The sequence below is a fragment of the Pantherophis guttatus genome, chromosome 3 (genome assembly GCF_059756535.1).
Source record: "Pantherophis guttatus breed Tessera chromosome 3, ASM5975653v1, whole genome shotgun sequence".
Taxonomy (NCBI): Eukaryota; Metazoa; Chordata; class Lepidosauria; order Squamata; family Colubridae; genus Pantherophis; species Pantherophis guttatus.
The window spans coordinates 86059471-86073495 of record NC_142065.1 but is presented as its reverse complement, the minus strand read 5'-3'; the positions used below and the strand labels follow the sequence as shown (position 1 = coordinate 86073495).

Genomic DNA, 14025 nt, shown 5'->3' with positions numbered 1-14025 from the left:
GTTGATTAAGGAATTAATACAAAAACACATAATAACCTTGCTATTGATTACTTGTTTGTTTGTTTGTTTTTAATTTAAGAATTAGATCTAAAGCAAGCTACCCCGTTGATCCCTGGTACAGGACAGATTGTCATAACAGATAACATTATCAAGTAGGTAAAATCCCTCATTTCTTATTAGGGTGTCCCATTAATCTTTTTCATTTTTGCATACCTATCCATGCTATATCTAAATACATTTGTGGTAGATCTCTGCACATGCCTCTTACCCAGAAGAGTAAGCTGTACAAGAAGCAGCTGTGAGACCATGTCTACAATTGCTTCCTGCCAATGCCATTTTTTTTCCTCTTCCCCACCCCCAATTGTGGTCTTCTGAATGGAGAAAACCAACCTAATCATGTAGGCCTCTGTATGGACATGCTTCCGCAGATCTTGGAGCTTGTGTCATCTGCATGGGATTCAATGAATTAAGTTAAAAAGCAAACAGCAGTACATTTGAAATGTTTAATGAATGAGTATCACAAGCCACTACTTGTTCAGTTGGCAGAATTATCTAGCCATTTGACTTGATTGATTTAAGACAGCAGTTTTACATGGATCAACGTTTTACTCCAACTGTCAAGAACTATTGCCATCTCTTGGATCTACAAGAAGCTTTGTGGGAGAGAGTTGCAGTAAAGTAAATATATAAAGCAGGCTTTATTAAACAGCAGTCAAAAAGTTATTGAACTGTTACTGTTCATACATATCCAAACTTTCGAAAGGAAACGGTCAACATCAACACATTTCCACCTTTAGCTCTCTTTTATGTACAAGTAGCCTTGAGTTATGATGGCAATTGGAACTGGAATTTCCACCGTTAAGCAGTGCAATTATAAAGCTTGATATCATGTGATTGCATTGCTTAGCGATAGCAATCCTGGCAGCCCCAATTGCAATTGTGAACCGAATTCCACTCATCTTTAGCTGAGGACCCATCCCCAGTGCAAATCACTCTTGGCTTGGTGGCAAGCAGCCCAAAAACTGCACAGCCTAGAGGTTGCTGGCCACATTGCAGCTCAGGAGCTTCTTGGCTTGCCACAGCTCTGGAGCTGCAAGGAGTCCTGACCCCCAGCACAAAGCTGCAGTTGCCCCAGGAAGCTACAACCATCACAATGGGAAACCCCAGCCATCTCAAGAAGTTACAGCTGCCCCAACACCAGCTGCCCTTGTTGCTCTCTCCTCTGAGGCCCCTGCCATCCTGCTTCCCACTGCCCCAGCTAAACTTTACTGTTTCTTTGTTCCCACTTCTGACAAGGTGTAATAGGGTATGTGGGAAAGAGCTTGGGAGACAGGACAAACAGAGGCTGCCTAGGGAACAATGACAGCATTACCCACATCTGCAGAGTAAGAGGCTTAGAAGGAACCCCCTCTAGGTTCTGACACAGGTGGTAAAGATGGGTGGGGGAAATTGAAGCATCCCTGTGATTGTAAGTGCAGATGGGCTGCCAACCACCTGAATTTTGGTCACTTGGCTGCAGGGGTGCCGCAACAGCCGTAGCTTCAGGAACAAGGTGTATCATTCACCTGTAACTTTGAACAGTCACTGAACAAATGGTTGTAACTTGACGAACACCCGTATCATTTTTGAAAAGAAATAGCATCTACAAATATTAAAAAAGAGGGACAGAGGTTAATGACTGTGAAACATAAAAGTATTTATATTTTCAACTTCGTAGATTTTCATATATTTCCCCTTATTTGACTTTAAAAACTCATTGTTTTTTTGCACTTAACGCTTATTTTGTGGCATAGCTTATGTTGCAGGCACTTTGAAAATGTTACTCTCTCTCAGTAAATCACTAGTAAATTTAGTAGACAGTTTACTAATTAGTTTATTAATTCGGTTTTTTTTGTGAATGGTAATATCTTTAATAATTAATGGTGATATGTCTATTTTCCTTGAAGATTTGATCATGTTCCATTGGCCACACCAAATGGCGATATGCTGATTAAAGATCTCAACTTTGAGGTACCTTGCAACATTCACAATTTTATCTTGAAATAATTCGCTGAATAAAAATAAAAATCTGTTTTGTTCCTCTTCCCATCCCAAAGCATTGTCTTTGGAAGATTATTTCAGAACAAAGTGAGGGAGATTAAGTGAAAAACTATCCAAAATTAGTGGAGGTATTTTGGTCAGTGAAATCTACCCAATTTTGAGCAATGTCTCCTTCTCAGTATAGGGCCCTTCCACAGACAATCAAGAATGTTTTTTTTAAATTTGGGGGGAAATGCCAAGAGGCAGAAAAAGGAAAGATTTCTATATGAGAAACTTTAAGAGGGGAGCTAACCCAGGTAGGCTGTAAGTAGTTTTCCCATCTTCTGTATGCATAATGCTAAATATTTGCAGAAACCTATTAATAATCATGCTGTACACATGGAAACCAGGAGAAATTTGACAAACAGATTGCTATTCTCCATGGACCTAGTCAACACAAATATAGGAATTTGAAACAATACATTAATCAGGCTGGTTTTTTTCCCCATTAGATAGTTATAATATACACCAGAATATCCATTCCATAATATTTTTTGTGTAGCTCCAAGATTGCCTTACGAGGGTTTTAGTACAGCCTGTTTTGTCCTATCCAGATGCTTATAGCTTCGAGACAAAGAAAAAAGAACTCCACAGTTGATGGAGTCCATTTCAGACTTGGGTGGCAGCGTATAACTTTGTATCATCAGCACCCCAAGTCATTTCAGGACTTCTCCCAGTGGCTTCATATAAATGATAAAGAGTAGGGGAGAGAGAGGACCAATCTCTGTGGCATTCCACAAATAAGTAGCCAGAGGGATGGCCTTTAAGGTAGACCAGATCAGAAATCACTCTGCAGGAAGATCAGAACTATACTTGATTGACACAGGCTACAATATCAGAATCTTGCATTTTATTTTGATAAAACAGTCTAGTTCAGATTATTTCAAAAAACCTGTCAATTTAACTGAACCTTTTAGTACTTAAAAAAAAAAACAGGTCCGCCCCGTAGTGAGCCGAAAATTTGCATGTAGGTTTTTAATTTCTACCAAATTTTATAAACACTTCAAGGTTTGAATGCTTTTGAATGCTTTTGAGTTTCAAAGGAATACCTAGAAAATATTTGCCAAATCAAATATATGTTCCCAAGTTAATGAAGCGAATCTCATGCATTATGAAGGTAATTCATATACTGTAGTTTTTAGTGTTTGAGAAACTTTCAATATATTCTGTCTTGATTTATATTCCAGGTGCAATCTGGTGCAAATGTTCTTATTTGTGGGCCAAATGGATGTGGAAAGAGTTCTCTCTTCCGTGTCCTTGGTGAAGTAAGTAAAGGCTAAAGTAAACTTGAATTTAAGGGCAAAAAAAATGATGTTGCATTTCTATTCTAATCAATTGTGTTTTCTTATTGCAGTTGTGGCCTTTGTTTGGCGGCTGTCTAACTAAACCCGAGAGAGGAAAGTTGTTTTATGTTCCCCAGGTAAATCAAACCACTAGAACTGTTGGCATTTCTTCTCTCTGATAAATGTCCCAATTTTCTCATTCCTTATAAATTTAATTTCAGAGACCATATATGACACTTGGGACATTGAGAGACCAAGTAATTTATCCAGACACTATAGAAGATCAAAAAAGGAAAGGCATCACTGACCAGGTGAAATGCATTATTATTCCTACAATTTATTTATTTGAATCTCTCCTTTATTATTTTTACAAATAACTCAAGGCAGCTAGCATATCCAACAAACTTTCCTCCTCCTACTTTCCCCTCAACAACAACCCTGTGAGGTTCGTTAGGCTGAGAAAGAGTGACTGATGCAAAGTCACCCACCTGACTTTCATGGCTAAAATGGGACCTAGCACTCACAGATTCCTGCTTTGTAGTCTTGTGCCTTAACCATTAGATCAAACTGGCTCTGTCTATCTATTTTTAAAGGTTATATTTACTGTAGATATATAATAAAAATAAATACAAATTTAAAAAACAGAAATCACTGTAAATTTTAAACGCATGTAATAATTTGAAATCCCAGTGATTTAAGCCAGTTTTGTCTCAGTGCATATGTACAAAATCTCTATGAATGGATACTCTTGTATTTATTACAACCTTAATGGGAGCAGAGAAGAAGGAAAATTCATAAATGTTTCTACACATTTTGAATTGTCTTGCTCTGAGAAAGATATAATACTTTAAAAAGTAAATATGTATCTATTATAGATAAGTATGCCAAAAGAATAAGGTTTCTGGATAGAGTATTGGTTTCATTGGTTTTCAGATTTGCTGTTGTAGTGGCATCTGTGTTTCAGGTTGATTCTTGTTTGTTTTTTTAATTGAAGTTAATTACAACATTGTTCATACAACCTTTAATTTGCTCAATTACTGTAGAACTCTGAATTAGTATAGAAGCAGAATCATAAAAGCTAATTTTCTGAATTTATTGTAGACACTGCCGCTTGGCAGATAGGAAAATGTGCTATATTATGTGACCAACTTGAAGCCATAGGACAGAAAACTCAGGTGCATAGCTCCCTGTCTGCTGATACCGTTAAAGGATATGAAAGTAATAAAGAAGAGATGCATCAGTTCATTGGTACTTGCGTAGAAATTATTCTTCTGCTTTAATTTCTGCCAAGCTTTCAAGATGGGGGAAATTTTATAACTGTACACATGGATTTCCAAGTCCCAGAACTCTGATTCCTATATAGAAAAAGAGAATATTGATTGAATCTGAAATCTGTGCTGATGCTTCTCTGAGTTAAATGCCAGGTTCTGTAGCAATGCTGTTGTGATTTTTGTCTTGAATCACAGAGAAATTGGAGGAAAAAAAACTATAGTTTATTTATTTATTTATTTATTTATTGGTTCGATTTATATGCTGCCCTTCTCCGGAGACTCAGGGCGGCTTACAATGCGTTAAGCAATAGCCTTCATACTTTTGTATATACCTGCTTAGTAGGGCTTTCGGGGGCCCCCTAAGCGGTGTTCTTTTTATACAAAGTCAGCTTATTGCCCCCACAATCCGGGTCCTCATTTTACCTACCTCGGAAGGATGGAAGGCTGAGTCAACCTTGAGCCTGGTAAGATTTGAACTTGCAGTAATTGCAGGCAGCTGGCAGCCTGGTAAGATTTGAACTTGCAGTAATTGCAGGCAGCTGGCAGCTAAGTGCTACTTAACAGCGCTTTAGTCCGCTGCGCCACCAAGGCTCTTCCAGTTCTGGTGAAAGAGAGCACATGGTTATTTAGAGTGTCTATTTTAACAGAAGGGAAGGTCAGTGAATCAGAACCACTTTTAGGCCAATTGTATGTGAGGCTGCATAACATTTATCATGTACTTCAATACCACTTAAAGTACATAATCTAACTCAGTTAATATTGTTGCTTGGTACAATTATCTGACAAAATTTTTTGAACTAAACCAATCTAAATTGTCAAAGAGGGGAAGGATTAGATAAATTAAGAGGGAGGTACTAGCAAACGTATCGGCAATCTGTTAAGCAATATTTGTTTACTGTTTTGGATGCAGGTGTTAAAGGAATACTTAGATAATGTCCAGCTGGGTCAGATCTTGGAACGTGAAGGAGGCTGGGATAGCATTCAAGACTGGATGGATGTTCTCAGTGGAGGAGAAAAACAGAGAATGGCGGTAGGTTGCCTTCACAGTGTCCCTCGATACCGTATGCAATTTTCTAACACTTGTTTTGATTGACGTGTTGACATAAATTCAGTAAAACGGTGGTCTACTACCACTATTATTAATTACATTTATAGACCGCCACATCCCTAAGTTCCAACAAACATCAACTGCTAGAGCAACCAGGGTTGTCTCTATTCCTAAATGTAGAGTCCTTCAAAAATTCATTTCATATAAGATGCTCCATACTGTTATTGAACAGTGGTTTCAATAACCTTCCCCAAAAAGGGGAGGTTAAAGACTGGGCAATGGTCATTCAATACTTCTGGATCCAGAAAGAACTATTTGAGGAGGTGTATCACGGCCTCCCTCAAGGCTGCTGTTAGCATCCCATCCTTCGGTGAGGCATTAATAATCTCCAGGTCCAGATCTAGAAATTCCCTCTTCTTTAGCTGCCCAAAGGAGCTAAGTAGGGCAAAGATTAAAACTATAGATGTTTGAGGAGATCTTAGTATCCCATCCACTTTGTTGGAGGTCGCAAGCCGAAAGGAATTGAAGTAAAATGATGCTCCAGTCGTCGTCCTGGATCTACTATAGCTAGTTCTCGATTTACAGCCACAACTGAGCCCAAAATTTCTGTTGCTAAACGAAACATTTGTTACATGAGTTTTGCCCCATTTTACGACCTTTCTTACCACATTTGTTAAGTGAATCACTGCAGTCATTAAGTTAGTAACACGGTTGTTAAGTGAATCTGCTTCTCCATTGGCTTTGCTTGTCAGAAGGTTGCAAAAGGTGATCACACAACCCTGGGACACTGCAACCGTCATAAATTGCCAAACATCTGAATTTTGATCACATGACCCTGGGGATGCTGCAATGGTCATAACTGTAAAAAACAGTCATGGGTTACTTTTTTCAGTGCCGTTGTAACTTTGAACAGTCACTAAACGAACTGTTGTAAATCGAGGACTACCTGTAGCTGTTGATTAATAATTTAGTGCAGTATTACATAGGAACAAAATGTGTTACAATGTCTGCTTTTGACAATAAGCTTTTAAAAAAATAATAAGTTCACTACTTACAGTTGGGAATCTGCTTAATTCCAGTTCAGAATATTTGTTCTTCTAATCTAGAATTAACACAGACTGGCAGCAGTTCTCAGTCATAGATAAGTCTCCCATTAATTGCTACTTTTAAGAGGGTCAGAAATTTAGTAAAATATTTTCAGATAATTCTGTGTGATGGCAACAGAATGAAATTTTTGCATCTACTTCAAGAAAAAAAAGAGAGAGAACTGTGTGCCACATATAAAATTTGCTTTGTTTTTATTTTCACGTTTACTAAAGGACCTCGTACAAATAATGTGACTCTCTGGAGAATATGAGTGTGGTGGAATTAATGGACATTTGTGTAGTACTGTTGTGATTTGAACATCTCTCCCATCATATAATGTGGCTTATTTTTTATGATTACCTGCAAAATATCTTAGATATTTTTTTAAAAAAATCCAGTTTAATGTTCTTCGTATGTATGGATTATATAGTAATCCTTTATCGTTTCTTTTTCCATTGCAGATGGCTAGATTGTTCTACCATAAACCCCAGTTTGCCATTCTGGATGAATGTACGAGTGCCGTTAGTGTTGATGTGGAGGGATACATCTACAGCCATTGTCGGAAAGTATGTCTTTATGAGGTTAATCTTGCATTGCTAGTTTAAGATCCAACTTTAATGCCATGTTTAAAAAAGAAAAGGGTATGACTGCATGACTATAGTAACGTTAGGCCTACAGACCCTAACGCTAACATATTAACTTGAAAATATGTTAAAGAAGACAAAATAAAACAGCAGAGAGAAAAATCGCATGAAGAATAACAACAGTCTGCTTTAGCCGATTTTTATTTTGATATTTTCTGTAGAATATAACTAAAGTCTGTCCTTCTTCTCATGAAGTCCCTCCAACCTGAAGGTCATTTCTCTGAATTAAAGGATGAGAGTGATTTATTTCATTGATTAATACGGGTCATTGTTTTGAGGGAAAAGGGGGGAGATAGTGGCTGAGTGAAAAAAAAATGGGGATTTGATAGAATTAATTCTCCAGTTTCAGTCAAAGAAGCTGCTCCTGGACCAGGGGGTAGGCTGCTATGACATCTTTACAGCATGTGGATTTCAACTCCCAGAATTCCTAAGTCAGCTGTACAGGTTGTCATAGTTGCCCAACCCTGTCCTGGATAGGGGATGGAGGAATATAATGCAGTAAGAGGGCTAACTGGGTATTTTGTGGATTTATTTATTTATTTAAGTTTATATATTAAATATATATGCTTCCCCATCTGACAGTTGAAACTGAGTTAGAGCTGGTCCTGCCCTGAATAGTTGTTTTGTCTGTCTTATGGCCAAAGCAAATAAGAATTGTGCAGTTGCTGAAGCTGTAGTTGACTATTCATGCACGTATTTTCTCATTCACTGCATTCAGGTTTCTTCTTTGTCTTGGAATGAAAGTTTTAAAAATGGTTAAAATATATTTGTACAGTAATTATGAAGCGATTTCTGAAAATTGGTCTTCAACTCTGGCGAATTCAATGAAAAAGATTTCTGTATCTTTTATTTAATTTTGGAACCCAAAAGTAAAGATGACATAGGAGTTATAGCCTGATTTTTAATCCAAGGGCAGAATGGGAGGCCAGGGTTAGGAGAAGGGAGTGAATTTTTATGTTTCCTATGTAGATTCCCTGTTCCGAATCACCCAACTCGAAGCTGCTATTATTTATTGTAGGAAAAATGTACAAGTATCACAATGCAACTGTTAGTTACAAAAGGGAATTATGCAGCATAAAATTAAACAGAGCAAAAAGTGTCATTCCAGCACTATAATCCTGTTCTAAATGTTCCCTCTTTCAGTAGCTGCTTTTAGAAAAAGGGATACTTTGGAAAATTAGATTATTTTTCTGTAGATCATATATGGGTTGGCTTTCTTATTGTTTCGTGTGCTTCAGTGCAGATAGATGTCTAACAATCTAAAGCTCATTATAACCCTTAAACTGTGTTTTGGCATTTCAGGTTGGCATCACTCTCTTCACTGTTTCTCACAGAAAATCACTTTGGAAGCACCATGATGTAAGGCTTATTTTATTTAACTGCTTTTTTTCCCCTAATGCATAAAATCCATTCTACATTATTTGTGCCTGCTAAGGGAATAAGACCATCTTGGTATGTTATTGCTGGATAGGTTGAAAACAATAATGTACATAGGAGCTCTTATTATCTGAATTAAGGGGTAGAATCAAACAGAAGACTTACTTTTTAAATATTCTGGTCTCAAAGCATAAAGTTTTAAGCCTAGGAATTAGCTTGAAGGCATTATAACGCTTTTAATAAGTATGGGAAGTCCCCAGGTCACAAACCTCCCACTTATGAGCCACTTCTAGATTACTAACCTGGCTGTTCCCAGAGACACCGTGCTGGGACATTGCATGAATCAGCATTTTGAATTCTGAGACTGTATTGTTTAGTTCCTGTCCTTTTATCCCCTCAGTGCAACTCTTTTTTATGATTTTTTTTTCCTGTGTTCTTTTTAACTCTGTGTGAGCTGCCCCGTGTCATTGGCGAGTGAGCAGCCTTAGAAATTGACATTGGAAGTAAATAAATGGAAAAATTCACTGCATATTTTTCCCTTATTTTTGAGTGTTAAAGAGCCAGAGGTTTGTTTAGATTCTGTTATATTTTTCTTCTAAATTTCTAAGATCAGAATTTATTATTTATTCAATTTATAACCATATTGTTACTGAAACTTCCTTTCAAAAGTATACATATATATTAGAATAGAATAATGGAAGAATAAAACTATAATAAACCATTACAATAAAACCAATTTTATACTTCTCTGAATCATGTGCATTTAATCTCAAGAATAATTAAAGAAGATTGTTGGTTTTTCTATATTAATACTTCACATTGTGATTGCTCATAAATATAATTAAAACTTTGTTAACAGTTAAAAAAAACAATTACTCCCAACCTGCCTCCCATTGAGGACCTGTATACCGCACGAATTAAAAAGAGGGCTGTAAAAATATTTACAGACCCCTCACATCCTGGACATAAACTGTTTCAACTCCTACCCTCAAAACAACGCTATAGAGCACTGCACACCAGAACAACTAGACACAAGAATAGTTTTTTCCCGAACGCCATCACCCTGCTAAACAAATAATTCTCTCAACACTGTCAAACTATTTACTAAGTCTGCACTACCATTAATCTTCTCATCCTATGGGTTCCTATCACCCATCTCCTCCCACTTATGACTGTATGACTATAATCTTGTTGCTGGTATCCTTACGATTTATATTGGCTGTTTTCTAATATGATTTGATTGCTTATTTGTTCCCTATGACTATCATTAAGTGTTGTACCTTATGATTCTTGACGAATGTATCTTTTCTTTTATGTACACTGAGAGCATATGCACCAAGACAAATTCCTTGTGTGTCCAATCACACTTGGCCAATAAAGAATTCTAGTCTAGTCTAGTCTAGTCTAGTCTAGTCTATGAGAGGTCACTTTTGTCATTAGTTTGTTGTAGCTAAAAAAATTTTTTCTGATAAATCACCTGTTTTAATACCCATTGTCTTTAATCACTATTTGAAGAATACAGGATTGTTATTTAGCAATTAGTGAGCTTCAATAATAAAAAGCATTGAATTCAGCTTTCAGTGGATAAGGCTTAGGCCCCTGGTTGAATTATCATGGCCAGCAGATGGTGATCAAATGTCCACATTTTACAGAGCTCTTTTTCCCAAGAGCAATGTCTGAATATAAATTTCTCTAAATGATCTTTATCTAAACAGATGCATACTTTTCACTCTTTAATATCCAAATTTGCTGACTCTGTTTCCTTGTCTCCCCAGTTTTATCTTCACATGGATGGAAGAGGCAACTATGAGTTCAAGAAAATTACTGAAGAAACCGTTGAGTTTGGTTCATAACTCCCATCTCCAGCCATCCCCAGCCGTGACTGTTAACAACACTGGACTTGGAAAACGTACATTGTGGTGTAACAAAGCTACTTGACTTACTTTTAAATTGATTACTAGGAATACGATAACAAGCTGTCAGTACCTTTATTATTATGTAGAATACTACTAATTTGTGTTCATGTTGGTTTAATTATTAATATGCTCTAAGAATGTTCTTATTCTTGTGTTTTTTTAAAAAAAAAAATCTGCCTAAATTAAATTGGGCTTAAATCACTGAAATGTTGATTCATCCTGGGATGTAAACAGTCTGAAGTCAACTAATTTGACTTCTGTTTGACCATACTTCCTCTGGGGAAGGCCCTTATTCAAATTAGATTCACTACCTCTTCTGTATCCATTATAACAGATATGAATTTCTATGTCATCATCCTAATATATCAGTTCATTATATGTACTCTTTTCAGGATAGGGTTTGTTATATTACTGTAACATAGTTACAGGGCAATTGGCCTTTATGTTAGCAGTGGCTGTGGAGACAGTCTCCTTCCAGCAATATGCTGTATTCATGGGAGAAAAGACCCTTAGAATTTCTTTGCAAAAAGATAAACTCCATCCAACATCCTCTGGCCATTGCCGGACACTACCCTTCAATCCTGTCTTTCGATTTTTTCCCTGCTCAGCTCAAATAAAATAACAATATTTCATTTGACCTTTATATTCCAATTTCAGAAGGACAGATAAGAGGAATGAGAATGGGGGAAAAAAATAAAGAAGAAAGAAATAAAATAATTCCCAAATCCTTGTCATGGAATAAAGATCATGGACATTCTCGCTTATGAGAGGTCTGATCTCTTTGTAATTTGTAGAATGTAGTGTGCAAGTGCGAAATGAAATGCGATACATATCTGCCACAAGGATTTGGATTTTTCAGAGAAGGTATTTGCTTTTTGTACCTGACATGTAGGTCTGTAATATGTGATTTAAAAAAAAAAAAAAGGAATGTAAACTTAAGTAATGCCAGAGATACAGCAGTTCAGAGTCACCAAGAAACAGTTCAGAATCTTTTAGAACTATTTTATAGTTATTACTTGAAGAATTGTTTGGCTTCCTGTCAATTACTTTTATAAAAACAACATAACTGCTTAACTATAAATAAGCATTTTTGAAACAAGTATGTGATAAAACTTACACATGATGATTATAAATTATTATCCAGATTTATTGACATAGATGGGACTGGAAGATGTGAGTTGGTTAATCTGGCTATGTAATTGATTACCATTCTTCTAACAAATCTTTAAAAGCTGTATGACGTGATTTTATCCTTTTAATATAATATCCACATGCACTTAACATGATGGCAAGCACTACATGGAAAATAAATGTGGTTGGTTTCCCCCCCACTCTTTGCTTAAAATCAGCATTTCTTCTTAATGATTAGTCAATCATTAATTATCCCTCTTTCATGGGAAATCTGGAATTTGTCAAACTTCCAAATAGTTCATCAGATTTGGTATTTTTCCAAAAAGCCGGGGTTTTTAAATGTGTTTTCATGTTTGCTTTGGCTAAATGGGTGGAGAGTTGGGTTAGGATAAATTATCTGAGAAATGCAAAAATAAATGTTAAATAACTATTTATGAGTTTACAGACAATGCATCAGGACATATCATAATCTGAAACAAGCATTCCAAGCAGCAAGACTCTGATACCAATTTAGCATAAATCAATTGCTTGGAATGGTTGTTTCAGCTTGGATGGAAATCTGACATCAGGAATAAACAAAGCTCTGACTTGAATTTGGTTGCCACGTTTCTGGTGAAAACTTCTTTTTCCATATATGATCTTTTTCTTTTCTTTTTTTGTGCGGCTATTCTACTGAGACTAGCTTTCTCAAGAAATTCCTATTTAAAAAACCTGCTATTAAAATAACATATATATCCTTTTACAGGAAATCTGGGCTACAAGTGAGTAATAGTCAAAAATGGCATGTATGTTTTTGTTACTAACTGGAAAGCACCCTAAACCATATAGCATCTTTTGTAGAAAATCCAGGATTGCTTAATAGCAACATTTTTCATAGAGTGGGACATTGCATTGCTTGGGAAGTAGAGCTAATTGTTTACTCTCCCATCTCCCTTCAGCCACCATAACCCTATAAAATCTTCTCTGAATCCAGAAGATTCTGAGGGATATATGCTGTTGGGAAGGCCTCCACATTCTTTGAACAAAAAAGCATTTCTACTTATCGGAAACTCTCCAATGAATTTTACCCACTGGGCACAATTTTTAAAAATGTTACCTCTCAGACGGAGCTGATTAACTTCAGTAACTATTAATCAGTGATACCGGTTGATTTACTTCTGTGCTACATGAAACCCTAATGGGAAATGGTGATTTTGGATGACCTTCATTAAGCTCAGGCTTCATACTTTTATTCAGAGTGCATCAAAAATCAACCTGCCCCATGAGAGAACTAGTATGAAGGTAAAAGTAACCAGAGCAGTGCTCAAGGGGACAAGAGTTGTTAACGTTATCCTTTTTGTCTGTAATGATTCAAAGGTTATGCAAAATGATCCACAAATCAGCCATGATGGTCTTGTCATGGTCATATGTTTTGATTGATACTGTTAACGATTTATTAAACTGGAAATGTTGGTATATTGTAAAAGTCCGCAAGAATGAAGCATCGCCATACTTTATACCACATTTAACCTGGTAGTATTTTGTACTGTAGTTGATCACAAGAGACTCTGGTTTCGGTGGGAAATAATTGCAGTAATTTGTTATTTTATAGCTTGTAAAGTCAATTAGAAGGAAAGGCATATGTATGATTTTTCTATATAAGTGCCTCTGGATAATAAAATTGAAACATATAACTACCTAGTATTTTTTTTCTTTTTAATTGGTGTCAATGAAAAGTTTTTACAACTGTACAATTGATTGCCATAGTGATTCAGCTTTCATAATTTTAGGGGCTGATTCCAGTTAAAGTGAAAAATTATTTTATCATATCAAGCCTAAATTACAAACGTTACTGAATCCAAATTCAGTATGCATGCCTGCTGGTTTTCAATTTTCTAACACAGGATCCAGTCAACAGAAAATGAAGAACCTACTGTAAAATAAATAGCCTTGATTTTGTTTCAAGACCACTTTTTAAATCCAGTCTGATTGCAATTCCTGTTTGTTTGTTTGTTTGTTTTTGCTACATGGTAAAACAAAGGAAGTAAGAGAAACTTTCAACTTGGAAAATTTATATTATGTGGATGTGCATCAATCCAGCTGCCTTCTGCTTGCTAAGAACATATTTTGCTGTACTTTTTAAAGACACAATAACTAATTTCATACATTATGGTTCATTTCATTTTATCTCCATGTTGCTTGACCTCAGCC

The 14025-nt window shown here is 36.2% G+C and overlaps 1 protein-coding gene across 2 annotated transcripts in view; it reads left to right on the top strand.

Moving 5' to 3' along the window:
- ABCD3 (ATP binding cassette subfamily D member 3) overlaps positions 1 to 13508 on the top strand; it is a 46487-nt gene extending 32979 nt beyond the window's left edge. For both annotated transcript variants that reach the window (XM_034437288.3, XM_034437289.3), the window contains exons 15-23: positions 80 to 152; positions 1947 to 2010; positions 3267 to 3344; positions 3434 to 3499; positions 3584 to 3673; positions 5544 to 5663; positions 7229 to 7333; positions 8714 to 8770; positions 10564 to 13508. In XM_034437288.3, coding sequence (XP_034293179.2) covers positions 80 to 152; positions 1947 to 2010; positions 3267 to 3344; positions 3434 to 3499; positions 3584 to 3673; positions 5544 to 5663; positions 7229 to 7333; positions 8714 to 8770; positions 10564 to 10641 — 731 coding nt within the window. In that variant the 3' untranslated portion in view covers positions 10642 to 13508. The remainder of the gene's footprint in view (positions 1 to 79; positions 153 to 1946; positions 2011 to 3266; positions 3345 to 3433; positions 3500 to 3583; positions 3674 to 5543; positions 5664 to 7228; positions 7334 to 8713; positions 8771 to 10563) is intronic.
- The last annotated feature ends 517 nt before the right edge of the window (positions 13509 to 14025 follow it).